General features: G+C 40.5%; 1 protein-coding gene and 1 long non-coding RNA gene across 2 annotated transcripts; one reads left to right on the top strand and one right to left on the bottom strand.

The window, feature by feature from the left end:
* Nucleotides 1-92: 92 nt before the first annotated feature.
* Nucleotides 93-1,425, bottom strand: LOC306943641. The gene is made up of 5 exons (XR_013792436.1): nt 1,329-1,425; nt 767-798; nt 540-571; nt 313-344; nt 93-179 (listed from the first exon to the last, which is right to left on the bottom strand). It is a non-coding gene; the product is annotated as an uncharacterized lncRNA (long non-coding RNA).
* Nucleotides 1,426-5,261: 3,836 nt separating this feature from the next.
* sdr39u1 (short chain dehydrogenase/reductase family 39U, member 1) lies at nt 5,262-10,689 on the top strand. Its single transcript, XM_079529992.1, has 7 exons — nt 5,262-5,373; nt 5,478-5,677; nt 6,552-6,658; nt 7,160-7,242; nt 7,924-8,045; nt 8,352-8,504; nt 8,991-10,689. Exons 2-7 carry the CDS (start codon nt 5,662-5,664, stop codon nt 9,416-9,418), a joined length of 909 nt encoding a protein of 302 aa, XP_079386118.1. The 5' UTR covers nt 5,262-5,373; nt 5,478-5,661; the 3' UTR covers nt 9,419-10,689.
* The last annotated feature ends 4,825 nt before the right edge of the window (nt 10,690-15,514 follow it).

Raw genomic sequence — 15,514 nt, 5'->3', positions numbered from 1 at the left:
TAAACTAACTTAATTTTTAAGGTTTGACATAAGTAAATACATTTTATAAATTTCATTTCAGACTTTTATATTAAGAGCACAGCACACAAGACTTAATCAAATTATAGTTTATTCACATTATTCAGTTATTGAAAAATATCCCAATACCGCCGAGAGTCATCGAGTTCAGTCCCCACTACCTAAAAGAAAGAAAAGCAAAAGAAAAACATTATAAATAGTCTGAAAAGTAGGTCCTGTCTCAAGTGTTAATAAGAAAAAATACAAAAATTCCAAATCATGGAATTACACATTTAGCAGACACCATAAGCTTACCGTTAGGTATAATGATCCAAGCTCTCCACAACCTACGGGAGGGGGGAAAATGCCCATGATTAAAGTTAATTCACCCAACGTGACAAACTGATGCAACATGGTCGAGGAGAATCAAACCAATCAGTGCAGTAAGTATGTAATCATGAGGTTCAGGTGAAACACGGACTGCAGATCATCACTTTAGGTTTGACTTTGACTAAAAACTGTAGGTGACACCATAAGCTTACCGTTAGGTATAATGATCCAAGCTCTCCACAACCTACGGGAGGGGGAAAAATGCCCATGATTAAAGTTAATTCACCCAACGTGACAAACTGATGCAACATGGTCGAGGAGAATCAAACCAATCAGTGCAGTAAGTATGTAATCATGAGGTTCAGGTGAAACACGGACTGCAGATCATCACTTTAGGTTTGACTTTGACTAAAAACTGTAGGTGACACCATAAGCTTACCGTTAGGTATAATGATCCAAGCTCTCCACAACCTATGGGAGAGAAAAAAATGCCCATGATTAAAGTTACTTCACCCAACGTGACAAACTGATGCAACATGGTCGAGGAGAATCAAACCAATCAGTGCAGTAAGTATGTAATCATGAGGTTCAGGTGAAACACGGACTGCAGATCATCACTTTAAGTTTGACTTTAACTAAAAACTGTAGGTGAATTTGAGGTAATATGGTATTATTTTTGTTCTAACGTTACACCTGCTTGTGCTTGCAATAGACGCACACACATGGGATGTTTGAGGTTAGCTACACACGCTAGCACACGGATAGGCTACCATCAACAATCAGTTTTATGGAAATGAAGGGATTGAGTAGCCTATCAATCAACTCACTCAGGCTGCTATAATTATTAGACATTATGAAAAGCATAGTAGCGGCCTACATTAAAGAACACTGCCATCCATGACGTTCCTAAGCCCTTAAACCCACGCCAGACATTTTTGAGCGACTTTGCGGAGGAAATTAACTACGAAACAAAATGAAGCAATACATAAAGTGATTCTTACCAGTTACAGTAACGCCACACATTGATGGATCATCAAACAGGAGCACATGTGTCCATTAAGCGTCCATGCGGTCCACCGCATGTTGTTGTGGAGAGACTGAAAGAAAGAGAAATGATAATGAGACCGCGGCTGAATTTATGTCTTCTTCAAAACCACGTGTTGTTGTCCGCCTCCTCCCGTTTCCGGGTCTGGCGCACTGCACTGCCACTATCACTAGGCAGACTAAGCACACCAAATTTGACCAAAATAAGTATAACGTTTATTATAGCGCGCGCACACACACACACACACACACACACACACACACTCTAATTGATTGATTGATGCATTTATTAACAGATTAGAGAATTGTACATTTCAAGCACAACTCAATACAAAACTGTTAACTGTGGCCAAGTATTACACTTGTTTACAATAGGGCCCACCATGTTCAATTCAACATAACAATTAGAGACATACAAATATACTCTTCTATATAGCTAAAAACAGGAAATCATCATAGAGGAGGTAAAAAAACAATACAGTGAGGGGAAAGAGGGGTGGGTGGGGGATGCCCTTTGAGACACACACACACACACACACACACACACACACACACGTTTATATTGCTCCTAAACATTTTGCCAAACATCACACACACACACTCCTATCCTCCTGGTGGAGACCTGTGCCCAGAAGGGCACTTTTTCTAGTTGCATATATGAAGCCGGCCAGCAACTCTAGCTGGGCCTGCTGCTCATATAATAGACGGCTGCTGCCCTCAAACACAAATGTTCCCTCAGTGACCCTCACCAAGATGGCGCAGAAACCCTCACCAAGATGGCGCAGAACACCGTCTGTTTTGAATTTCCTACAGACGTATCGGCTACGGAAACACAGGATGTACAAATCAGACATGCACAACTAGAACACAACAAAACAGAGAGAACAGTTTGGACATATAGTAACTTGTACAGTAGGTGGCGGTATGCACCTTTATGTTGGTGCGATCCGCCATAAAACTCAGAGAAGAAGAAGAAGACTTCTAGTAACAATATATTGCATATTGGCTCCGTCTTTTTGGCAAATCTAGAACTTCCTGTTTGAGAGCTAGCAAATTTAAGACATCCGGTTGCTTTCAGAATAAAAGTGTAGTTAATTAAATAATTATTACATTACATTATTAGTATTATTATTACATTACAGTTATTGTGAAGACACACATTATGTTTCTGTGTAAAAATAAGTAATGAAATAACGTAAAAAAGTTATCTAAATGGATAAATGCCCAAGTCCATGCACTGGAGTGCCCAAGTCCATTCACTGGAGTGCATGGACTTTATAAAGTGGATGCTGGACAAAAATCCCTTCTATGTATCGACTAGTGTGACATATGCACATGTCCGGGGAGACCTCCTCTACAACACCACACCGTCTGCTAAGCAGCAGAGGTGTAAAACAAAAATTGGCACGCCATACAGTGAGGTGAAAGGTCACTGTTTTTTTGGCAAATCTAAGCTAGCAAATATAAGACTAAAGTGGACGCTGGACAAACATCCCTGCTATGTATCGACTAGTGTGACATACGCACATGTCTGGGGAGACCTCCTCTACAACACCACACCGTCCGCTAAGCAGCAGAGATGTAAACATTTTTTTGGCATGAGGTCAGAGGTAAAAAATATCCCATTTCCAGACTAAAGTGAACTAAAGTGGACACTGGACAAAACTCCCTGCTATGTATCGACTAGTGTGACATATGCACATGTCTGGGGAGACCTCCTCTACAACACCACACTGTCCGCTAAGCAGCAGAGGTGTAAAACAAAAATTGGCACGCTATACAGCGAGGTGAAAGGTAAAAAAGAATCCCATTTCCAGACTAAAGTGGACACTGGACAAAAATCCCTGCTATATATCGACTAGTGTGACATATGCACATGTCTGGGGAGACCTCCTCTACAACACCACACTGTCCGCTAAGCAGCAGAGGTGTAAAAATATAATTGGCACACCATACAGCGAGGTGAAACGTACAAAATATCCCATTTCCAGACTAAAGTGGACACTGGACAAAAATCCCTGCTATGTATCGACTAGTGTGACATATGCACATGTCTGGGGAGACCTCCTCTACAACACCACACCGTCCGCTAAGCAGCAGAGGTGTAAAACAAAAATTGGAACGCCATACAGTGAGGTGAAAGGTCACTGTTTTTTTGGCAAATCTTAGCTAGCAAATATAAGACTAAAGTGGACGCTGGACAAAAATCCCTGCTATGTATCGACTAGTGTGACATACGCACATGACATACACAACACCGATTCTGATTAATAGTGACAGGTCCATAGTGCTTTTAAAAGCCAGTATGCGTATCTTCAATCAAGATAGCATGAGTATGTACTTGTTACGCTGCTGGAGAATAGTGGTAGGAAAGGCAGATAACAAAGATTTACATTTCTGTACCACAAGGGCATGTAAGAGTAATTTGATGAAACAGGCAAGTCACATTTGCAAACAACAGTACATACACAGAGATAAGAGGTATACTTTGGCTATGTACATCTTCAGCATGTATGCACTTATAGGTACGTTGCACTTATAGTATAATTTTAAATTTTTGAGTGACGTTTGCACTGATTGACGTTTGTAGTTTTTGCATGTTTTGCATGTGTTTGAATAATGTTTGCTGTATTAACACAGATGCACACACATACAGTAAATTGATCAAAAGTTACTACTAAACTATTAAAGTAGCTTCTTAGTCCACCTTAAGACAAATTACATTTAAAAACAAATATTGTAGGGATTTGGAAACTTTTTTTGCAGAGTGAATTTTTCTTCTTCTGTGTAACAGTGAATGAGGAACACCGTAAGCAAACTGTATGCCTTTTTCTTTCCATTGAAAGTGTACACTGTTATATTAGCAATGATTAATTAAAAGGTATTTTTTTGTAACTTTCAAAGCCTTGTCTGTATTCTTCTATTCTTTTATATTCTATAGTATTTTAGTCCACTTTTTGACCTTTCACCTCGCTGTATGGCGTGCCAATTTTATTTTTACACCTCTGCTGCTTAGCGGACGGTGTGGTGTTGTAGAGGAGGTCTCCCCGGACATGTGCATATGTCACACTAGTCGATACATAGCAGGGATTTTTGTCCAGTGTCCACTTTAGTTCACTTTAGTCTGGAAATGGGATATTCTTTTACCTCTGACCTCGCTGTATGGCGTGCACATTTTTTTTTTACACCTCTGCTGCTTAGCAGACGGTGTGGTGTTGTAGAGGAGGTCTCCCCGGACATGTGCATATGTCACACTAGTCGATACATAGCAGGGATTTTTGTCCAGTGTCCACTTTATAAAGTCCATGCACTCCAGTGAATAGCATTTATCCATTTAGATAACTTTTTAATTACTTATCTTTACACAGAAACATTACTTATTACTTATTTTTATTTTTTTACATAATGTGTGTCTTATAGCATCGTTTAAATGCTTAATTTATAGTTTGAAGGTGCAAATTACTTTTTTTCAATACTCTAGAGGGTACTTGTTGCGAAGGCTCTCAAATGGATCTCAAATGGATCTCCATATATGGGGATAAAAGGCCGTCACTTGGATCTCCACATATGAGGATAATTTATAGCCCATATGTGGAGATAATGGAAATATCCAATGCTGACATCAGATTAATATGGGAACCCCATATAGGGATATACACGTGTGTCATCGTCATATCACTTGGATCTCCACATATGAGGATAATTTATAGCCCATATGTGGAGATAATGGAAATATCCAATGCTGACATCAGATTAATATGGGAACCTCATATAGGGACATACACGTGTGTCATCGTCATATGCGATTGGATAGCATTGTCATTATGACACACATATAACTAAAAGTATAAAAGGATTACAGTCAGAGACTTAAGGGGGCAGAATATATCTTCGGCCTGAGTCAGTTGGATAGGACGGAATATCTGGCCAAGCAAATTATAGAGCTTTTCATTGGAGGTTTCCATATCCCGGTTAAGTTCGTATCGAACACCACTGTAATGGGTCCTAACTAGCCCAAACATTTAGACTCTCGTGAGGTTTTTTTCGATTCTGACGAATCGTCAGAATCGAAAAAAACCTCACGAGAGTCTAAATGTTTGGGCTAGGTCCTAACTAAATAACCAGCATTAGTCGAGCTATTTTTCAGTACTCTTATTTTGAAGAGATCGTCCACTGGAAGTCTTATATTTGCTAGCTTAGATTTGCCAAAAAAACAGTGCCTTGCATATTGGACTTACTGCGACCGACCTTTATTATAACATTAGAACCGACACCGGGACGTCTGTGGTCATGCGGGTATTAATAGGTATGTGAATGTTTTGGTTGTTTTGTGTGCTTCAGTCCCCCAGACCAGAGTAGATGCATTGACGCAAATGTGCAGGAAAGGTCAATGTGTGTTGGTTTAGTAACAGCTCACTTCATGGTAGCCCCATATGTGCCCTCTCTACAGAATGAGTGTAGGGAGAGGGCACATATGGGGCTAGGTTGCGCGCTGTGTCGCGTACCGAAATAAATATGCGATGGTTGGGACATTATTTTATTTATTTAGATCTAGAGCAGATTTAGCATGTGTTAACTAGCTCTGTTCTGTTTCTCCAGTAACATGAGTCTCCCTCTTTTTCACCTACCTATATATATATATATATATATATATATATATATATATATATATATATTACATATACATACATGCGTAACTGTCTATATCTAAGGCTCTGCCTCTGCCAACCTGGGGCAGGCAACTGACTGACCTCATGTTTCCTTCCATGCATGAGGAGTCCAGCTGCTTCTTTTCACCTGACAGTTGGGAGTTTCCCCTGCCGGACTTAGCGCGTGGAAGGAACATGTTATTCCAACCAGTTCCTAACTTCCTTTCCCCGGCTGGCCAGGGGGAGGTAGTTTAGAGACCAGGAGAGCAGCATTACTGCATGTTTTTTTGTGAGTGTACCTACCTTAGGCAGAACATGCAAACTCCACACAGAAAGGCCCTTTCGCCAACCCTGTCTCGGGTATGGGCACTGATGACGCAGAGGAGAGAACACGCCCCCCAGCGCCCACGGCGTCCCCAGCGGGAATTGAACCCAGGACCTTCTAGCTTTTAAAATGAGGTTGAGTTGTTGTTGGACGTTGCATACTTTTTTTTGTAATCTTGTCCATTGTCCTCCCATGTCCCATTGAAGGAGGGGGGTCTGGCTTCGTGGGCCGTGAGCTGACACGTTTGTTGCGAGACAAAGGTCATGAGGTCACGGTCATATCTCGCCAGCCAGGTCCAGGAAAAATCACGTGGGTGGGTATGATGTTGTTGTAGAAGTGATTTTGGTCATTGATAGATTAGATTCATATCCCAGAATGATAGCAGCAACATAGATTCATATCCCGCAATGATAGCAGCTTGTACAATTGCACATAGATTCATAGCAGCATGATAGCAGCATCATTTACGTACATAGATAGATTTATATCCAAGAACAATAATTGCATCATACATATACAGTAGATTTATCTCCCAAAACGATCGTGTCAGCATTTATTTAACGATAGCATCATCATCAATCATAGGGACGGAGTCTTATCTAAACCTGGGGATTCCTTAGGTAGTACTGTGGACCGCTTCTGTAGCTGGACCATGCTGACTGATTGTAGAATGAAAAAATGCTTTTGTCTGCCTTCTAAGTACCGATTTGCATTGTTGTCCTTAGTAGGGCAGTTTGTCAGCATGACTTTAGCAGCGAAGCCATCAATACAGTGTTTTGTGTGTTTTTTGTTGTTGTTTCTTTTGTTTCTACAGGGTGAGTTGGAGTCTGGGGGCCTCCCACCATGTGAGGGTGCCGTCAACTTGGCAGGAGAGAACCTCATGAACCCTCTTAGATGGTGAGGTACTAACCGCCCAAACTAGTTGAAATTTTGAGGACAGATCTGAAAACTGTCTTTACAGCTGCTGCATTTACATTCAGGCAACATAGTGGTCATCATAAGCGGATTGGGGCTGAAATCTGTTTGATGTTACACATGTAGCCTAAATGGTGTCTTTGTAATGTATATATATTTTTGTTTTGTGATAAGGCCCAACACTTAATAATGGATACAGATTAAATGAATGCAGTGTGCTGTATGGATTGAGCCTCTCAGTCCGTATATGATGCGTTCATTTCATCCATCTTTCTGCACATTGTCTGAAAGCTTGTGGATCCTAAATGTATATGCATCCGTAAGGTGCAATACTGCAGAAAAAACATGAAACCCCCCAAATTGACACAAATGGAATACAGTAAGGAAGAAATAGACAAATTGAGGTTCATAAATCATAAGCCATTGTTTTGTTGCCATTTCCTGCCCTCTAGTGGGTGAAATTGGTTGAACCTACATTTAGACATTCATTATGACATGTTTTGTGTGCAATGCCGCTTGTGTTCTGAACTATGTAGGCCTACACTCAACTCTATATTAGAGTATTAATGGGCCATTAGTTGAGCTATCTCGTGTTTTTTCTACTTGGAAAGGTGAATTATAGTTGAGTTTTGCAGTGCCTTTACTTGGTCTTGTTGTTTTCAGGTGGAATGAGAGTTATAAGAAGGATCTGTTTTCTAGTCGCATCGACACCACGAAGACCCTGGCACAAGCCATCGCAGCTTCACCCAACCCCCCACACTCCTGGGTACTGGTAACGGGTGTAGGTGGGTCTCTGTCAAAGAATGCCATCATGGATGGTGTATAATTATATGACACATGTTTAGTTGTACAGTAGCTTATAAACTGTCACTGTATTAAGTGTTATTTTACTCTGAGTGTACAGATCTGGAACCAAATGGGTCCAATTGGTTCCATCTCTACATTGTCAGAGTAAAATTATGTTTTATGTATGATCTATTCAACTATGACAGTTTTTATATTAAGCTGCTCTTTGTTTTTGCTTACACTTTCTACAGTGTGTCCTTGATGATTTCGGAGAGTAGTTTATCTAAACTTATTTTGGCCCACAGCCTGCTACAAGCCCAGTCTTACAGCTCAGTATTCAGAAGACAGTGAATGGACGCCCTTTGACCTGCTGTCAACATTGGTAAAGGAATGGGAAGCTGCAGGGCGTCTTCCAGAGAATATTTCCACGGCTACTAAACAAGTGGTCATCAGACCTGGTATGAACTGCACAATTATAAGTGTATTATTTTACAAGATTTCCAGTAAATCTTGAACTACTGCTAAGTTAAGTATAGTATGGATAGTTCCAGTCCTTGATTATGATTGGCTTCGTTCGAAGCTGTTAATGTAAAATTCTCTATAATCAGTGTTGCGACACCAAACCAACGGTTTCAAAATGGAAGATTTTGTTTCTGATACAATCTTAAGCTAGAAATAGGCCCAATAATGATTAATGTCCACGTTATGTTGTTTCTTTTAAAAGTTTAAAGAGACAACATATATTCTCAGGACCTTCCATGCAGTATTCATGTTGTCACAGTGGATAACCTTTTTTTTTTAAAGCACTACGGCCATGGTTTACAGAGGAACAGGGGGCTTTAAGCACCCCACTCTGTGCCATTGTGTGTGTGTGTGTGTGTGCGTGTGCGTTAGCATGTGTGTGTATTTACCTGACATTTTCGGCTTCTCTCACCTTTTGCTAGGAGCCGTGCTGGGTCGGGATGGTGGCGCCATGAAGCAAATGCTGCTGCCCTTCTGGCTTGGCCTCGGAGGCACCCTGGGATCTGGGAAACAACCTTTTCCGTGGATTCACGTCACTGACCTAGCAGGAATCATCTCCCATGCCCTGGAGCCCTCACCCAACACGCCTTCGCCAGACCCTCAAATTCTTAACGGAGTTGCCCCCGTGCTGAACACCAACCACCAATTCACCAAAGAACTGGGTCGTATCCTAAGGCGGCCCACCATCTTCCCGGTGCCGGCCTTTGCCATGAATGCTCTCATGGGCTCTGAGAGAGCCGTGGTCCTCACGCAGGGCCAGAAAGTAGTGCCAAAGAAGACTCTGGAGTCTGGGTTTCTGTACAAATACCCAGATCTGACCTCAGCCCTTAAAGGGATTGTTGGGAGTTAACAGAATAGGGAGAGATGTTAAAGTACAAAGTACAAAGTTTGATTTGTGTGAGATAATTTTAATCTGTATCGCTGTTGGGTGGAAACCTTTTATGTCCTTTTCATGAAATGGGAAAGTTTTCAGAAGATTTGTGAAAATAGCTTGAAGTTGAAATATGGAGATACGTTTCTGCCAACAGCAAAGATATGCCGTATTTTCCCCCTGTATGTAATGATTTTGAATATTTGCAGAACAATTAGTTAATATCACTACATTACATACATTTATACTGTAACATAATTTGTTCTGAGGACCACATACAGGAACGTTTATTTTATTTTAGAGATTAGCTGCAATGTTGAATCTTACACTTTATTTGAGTGTTAATTTCTTTGAAAAGCTGCACTTATACTTATAATGCATTATAATCTGCTTATAACACTGTATAAATACTTCATAATGGCATTGCTTTATAACAACCATGGCATAAAGCATTTTATAATGACTTATGTCATATATAAGTATCATCACACATAATTACCAGTCATTTTATTTTATAATGCATTATAGACATGGGCTTTATAGAAAGTGTTGCCTTTTTATTTCTGCTTACTGTTGCATGTCGAATGTGCTTGAAGCTACTGATGTACTCGGTGGACATTCCCAGGTTCCACAGCACAGAACAAGATGGGAGATATCAGAGTCCAAAGCAATATGTCATCTTGGATATAGATCAAGCAACCATACATCTTGAAATTACATCAAAATACAGTTGAAAATTTGAAAATGTATTGTTATGCAAACCAAATTTCCTTCATACAGCTGACTTTACAGTGACTTTACATGATTTAGTGAGCCATAGCCTAATGCTCATCAATCGCATTAATGCCAAGGTGCAATGGCATAAAACTACCTCAGCAGTCAGGGGTCCTGTGGACCTCACCTGTGTGATTCTTTTAGGAAATCGGTTTTTCTCATGATGTAAACACTTGGCAAAAACAGACACGTTATATAATAAAACGTTATTTATGTAGCACGTTTCTCTGAAACATGATTTACAGTCTATACATTCACTGAATCTCTGAGTAAGTATAAAGTCCAGAGTTATCCTAGTAGTACTCAATTACCCTTAATTACCCTGTAAGACCCAACGATGCTTTTTTATTTTAATTAATTACTTAATTTTTTTTTCCCTGTTCTTTTTTCACCTAAACATCATCATTGATGTTCATTGTTTAGTCTTGCAATGCCATTGGTCATGATATTTGCATATAAATACCCCCCACGGAGGCACAAATTTACACAACTTAAAAATCTCTGGACATTATTGACCTATGACCTTTAATCTTTAACCCTGATAAAAGTAACAAATGCATGTAATACATGTTTGTGTGATCATTAGAATGTCTAGAACATGTATTATGTATTATTGTGAAAGATATCCACCGAATGTAAATTATTAATTCATTATTATTTTAATAATTATTATAAATGTGTATAAAATGTTCATATATAATATATATATATATTTTTTTTTTAAACTTTTTTTAACATAAGTCTTACAGGGTTAAAGGACCAACCACAATCTTGTTCTACTCGTTCTGTGTCTCATAGGAGGGCTGTGGGCAGTTCAGAAACCCGTCCAACAGGCAGATTCTTTTTAAAACAAGATTTTTTTTAACCCTTTTATTATTATATATTTAGATTTGTATTATCGTGAGAACGATGGCTTCCATTATGGCATTGCAACTTTTCACGAATAGTAAGCATGCAGTTTCTATTCACCATCGATGATGCCACTAGTGGACGGGTTTCTGAACTGCCCATAGCCCTACTATGAGACACAGACCGAGTAGAATAAAATTGTAGTATTTTATCGTGAACATTAGTGAGGACCAATTATATGAAAGCAGGTTGAAAAGTGGCGAAGTGGTCCTTTAAGCACTTCCTGCAATTGGTCCTCTAATGCTTATTCTAAGTTCTAAGCTCAGAGACTCCGCCTTGAGCCATCTAGCCTTTACATATGTCTATGGTTAACACCATATATATCTACGCATGGTGCACAGTGTGCACTGCACACTGTGCAGTGCATGTCATAACTCCATGTGCATGTCAACTCCCTCAAATCTTGACAGATTTACAAACGGGTTGGTTTATTACAAACATTGTCAACGTGGCTATGATTCAGGACGCTTATTTGCTTAATTTTATTTTTTATATGAATGTCGTATAAAAGCATATAAGTATGCGGACGTCTCTGACGTTTATAACAAACCAAACCGTTTGAAAATCGGTTGAAAATTGAGCAAATTATGGTTATTTATAAGTACATTCCCCATAGACACAATGTTATGCTGCCCCTCAGTAAGATTGCCGCCACGTAGCAACGCCACTCTCCATTGGCCAGAGTGCGGGTGAGCCATCTAGCTTTCTTATATATATCTATGGTTTCCATAGGTTGTTTCTACATCTACTCCAAACCCTCTTTAGTCCAGTAATAATGTAATTTGACCTCAAACTAATTGCAAAAAACCCAAACTCAGCTGATTTTGTATCTTCAATATATCCTGAACAAAAGTTGCCTGGAATTGTCTGAGGGGAAAGTGTTGAAAATGGTCTGTACAGTATGGCCACAATAGACATCCAATATAAGGCAAATATTTTCTAAATTTCCTTTTGCTTTAAGTAGCATGTGACATGTCAAACTAGGGTGTTTTCATGATGCTGAGTCCTTGGGCTAATAACGGCCATAGCCACCAAATGTGCTGACCTCATCACATTTGTGATGATGACGGCTATGGCCGTTATTAGCCCAAGGAGTGTTTTTATGCAAAACTAATGCTTGGAATGGATTCAACATCATGAAAACACCCTAGTTTGACATGTCACATGCTACTTAAAGCAAAAGGAAATTTAGAAAATATATTGGATGTCTATGAATACTGTACAGGCCATTTTCTACACTTTCCCCTCAGACAATTCCATTTTCTGTTATTCAGGATATATTGAAGATACAAAATCAGCTGAGTTTGTTGCAATTACATAGATTGAGGTTGATCCTGTATTTTCTATAGAGTTCCTGTACTACTTCCACCTTCCCACCCTCCTCCCTCCATACCTGCTTACAGGAAATCAAATCCTGGTTCACCTCAAACTTTCTTAAACTAAACAGTGATAAAACCGAGGTAGTCCTCATTGGTTCCAAATCCACACTCTCCAAGCAACCCAGTTTCACCCTCACCATAGACACCTATCAATGTTGACACCTCGGTTTCCCCCTCCCCTCAGGTTAAGAGTCTGGGTGTCGTCCTCGATAGCACACTCTCATTCCACACCCAAATCAACAACACCATCCGGTCTGCCTACTTCCACCTCAGAAACTCACTCCCCACAGTGCCGCAATCCGGGTTCATGCTCTCGTCACCTCCCGCTTGGACTACTGTAATTCCCTTCTTTTTGGTCTCCCCCACAAATTTCTCCATAAACTCCAACTGGTCCAGAACGCTGCAGCACGTATCATCACCAGAACCCGTCATCAGTCACATCACCCCTGTTTTACACCAACTCCACTGGCTTCCCATCAAATTCCGCATTGACTATAAGATCCTTCTCCATACTTTCAAGGCCATCCACAACCTCACCCCCCAGCTGTCTGACCTTGTTCACGTTGACATTCCCACCCGGTCTGCCTCCTCCATCAAAGTCCTCCCTGCCCGTCTGTCCACCATGGGGTCAAGAGCTTTCAGCCGCTCTGCCCCTCACCTCTGATACTCCCTCCCCCGATATAAGAAACATGGACTCAATCACCTCATTTCAAACCCACCTGTTTAGGCAGGCCTATGATTGATCTGTGTTTTCTTCTGCAAGCTATACTTTATTGTCTGCTTTTGCTTTTAACTGTGTTTTGTGTCAACTGTTTTTAACTTGTACGGCGACCTTGAGTGCCCTGAAAGGCGCCTTATAAATAAAATATATATTATTTACTATAGAGACACACAGGGACTACAAATATCACGCCCCCAAATGAGACAGCGGCCCCACTTCTGGTCCGTTGGCACGGATACTGCAGGCCAGCCCATAGAAGTCCATTGAAATTCAACTGTAGTTAGCCTACTTTTAAAATAATATGAAATGAACTGAAGACTATATTGATTTGAAAATATGTTTCCAAATGTATGAAGTGTCTTTGTCAACACATATTGTTGTTTTCTCAATAGAGGATGTATTTCACATTTAATTTACCACTTGAATGAGTTACCCATAATGTTAACGGAGCAGAGGGGAGACGGCAGACAGAGAACCTGTCGCTTTTAAGGACGTCACTGCCTTTACGAGGCTACGAGCGCTGACTTTGAAGAGTGGAATTCTCAATATACATCCCGACTGACTTTGTTATTCATGTCTATATTTTGAACATGTCACGGGCTTACTATATATGTTCTACCTACCACGGAGCTCCGACGGTGTGTTTTACCGCTGTCAACTTGTTGTACACTGCTAGTCTCGGACAGGAACAAACTGCAGGTTGAAAAGGCCCTCAGCTCTGAACTCGGTAGAATCTGCACCTGGCTCGCTGATAACAAACTATCTTTACACCTGGGAAAAACTGAATCCATTCTCTTTGGCTCTAATAGTAATCTCAGCAAGGCAAATGGCTTCTTGGTTAGTGTGGGTGACAATGTTATCACACGTAAAGATGCAATTACCTACCTAGGTTCCATCCTGGAGGCTAATCTTTCCGGTGATAAAATGGCCACCAACGTAATCAAAAAGGTCAACCAAAGAACAAGATTCCTTTACAGGATCTCCTCACTGGTCAACAAAAACACCTTGAAGACCTTAACAGGAGCCCTTGTACAAGGTTTCTTTGACTATGCATGCACCTCCTGGTACCACAGCACCTCAAAGGCCCTTAAAACTAGGCTCCAGACTTCCCAAAACAAACTGGTCAGGCTCCTACTTGGCCTCGCCCCCGGAACCCACCTCACCCGTGCCCACTTCGACAGGCTGGAATGGCTTAGGGTCGACGACAGAGTACAGCATCTTGCAATGGGTCTGGTCCACAAGATTCGATACACCACCAAGATACCCATGTACCTGTCTAGATACTTCCTTAATGTTAACGAAGTCCACACCCACAACACCAGAGGGAGTGCAACGAACCATGTACAACCCAGATTCGGCACAAACAAGGGACTAAATTATTTTCGCTCCTATGCCACCAAAATGTGGAACGCCCTACCAACAGTCATTAAGACATGTGAATCCCTTGACTCCTTCAAAACCGCTCTCAAAGGGCACCTACGGATGGCTGCAATTCGAAACTGGCCCCCGTAAAATCTGAATCCCCCCCCCCCCCCCCCCCCCTTTTCCCTCACTGTATATGTTTATTTTCCCTTTTTACCTCCATTATGATGAATTCCTGTTCTGTTCTTTGTCTATATAGAAGTGTCTATTTGTACGTCTCTAAATGTTTTGATGAATTGAACATGGTGGACCCTGTTGGAAACAAGTGTAATGCTTAATTGGGTCGTCCACTCACAGTTAACAGCCTTTGTATTGCGTTTGTGCTCGAAATGTACTGTAATTCTGCAAACTGTTAATAAATATTTCAATCAATCAAAAGTATAATTAACTTTGCTGAATAGTTGCATGGGAAAATAACCCAGCTAAATGGAGGAGTGACATCCTGACATTTTCAACCACCTAGTGAATTCTCCAGATGAGTATTAATAATAGACTTGCAAGATGCTGTTTAGATCATTTTCAACAAATACATAGCATATAAAACGAAATACAACAAATATATCTGGGTATTGAAAACCTCAAGGGATGCAACCGTGACGTATATACCGTGCGACCACTTTGACTTGAGAATTACAATGCTAGCACTTTTCACAAAATGATGGAGTATATTATAGTACATTGTAGGATGTATATTGAGATGGCAGGTATGTGACATTGAAAAGGACAAATCAAACATATGGGACACTTTAATAGAACACAAAAAAAATCGCTATAGCCTCAGTAATGAACCAGTGAAATTAGGGTATTTCATGATGCCTCTCATAGGGATTGAACTGGCAGCTGCAGTACACAGTTGAAACGGACCAGAAG

The sequence above is a fragment of the Electrona antarctica genome (assembly GCF_951216825.1).
Source record: "Electrona antarctica genome assembly, chromosome: 19".
In the NCBI taxonomy this organism is placed as follows: Eukaryota; Metazoa; Chordata; class Actinopteri; order Myctophiformes; family Myctophidae; genus Electrona; species Electrona antarctica.
The sequence above is the reverse complement of the archived record's forward strand: the minus strand, read 5'-3'. Positions and strand labels throughout refer to the sequence as shown.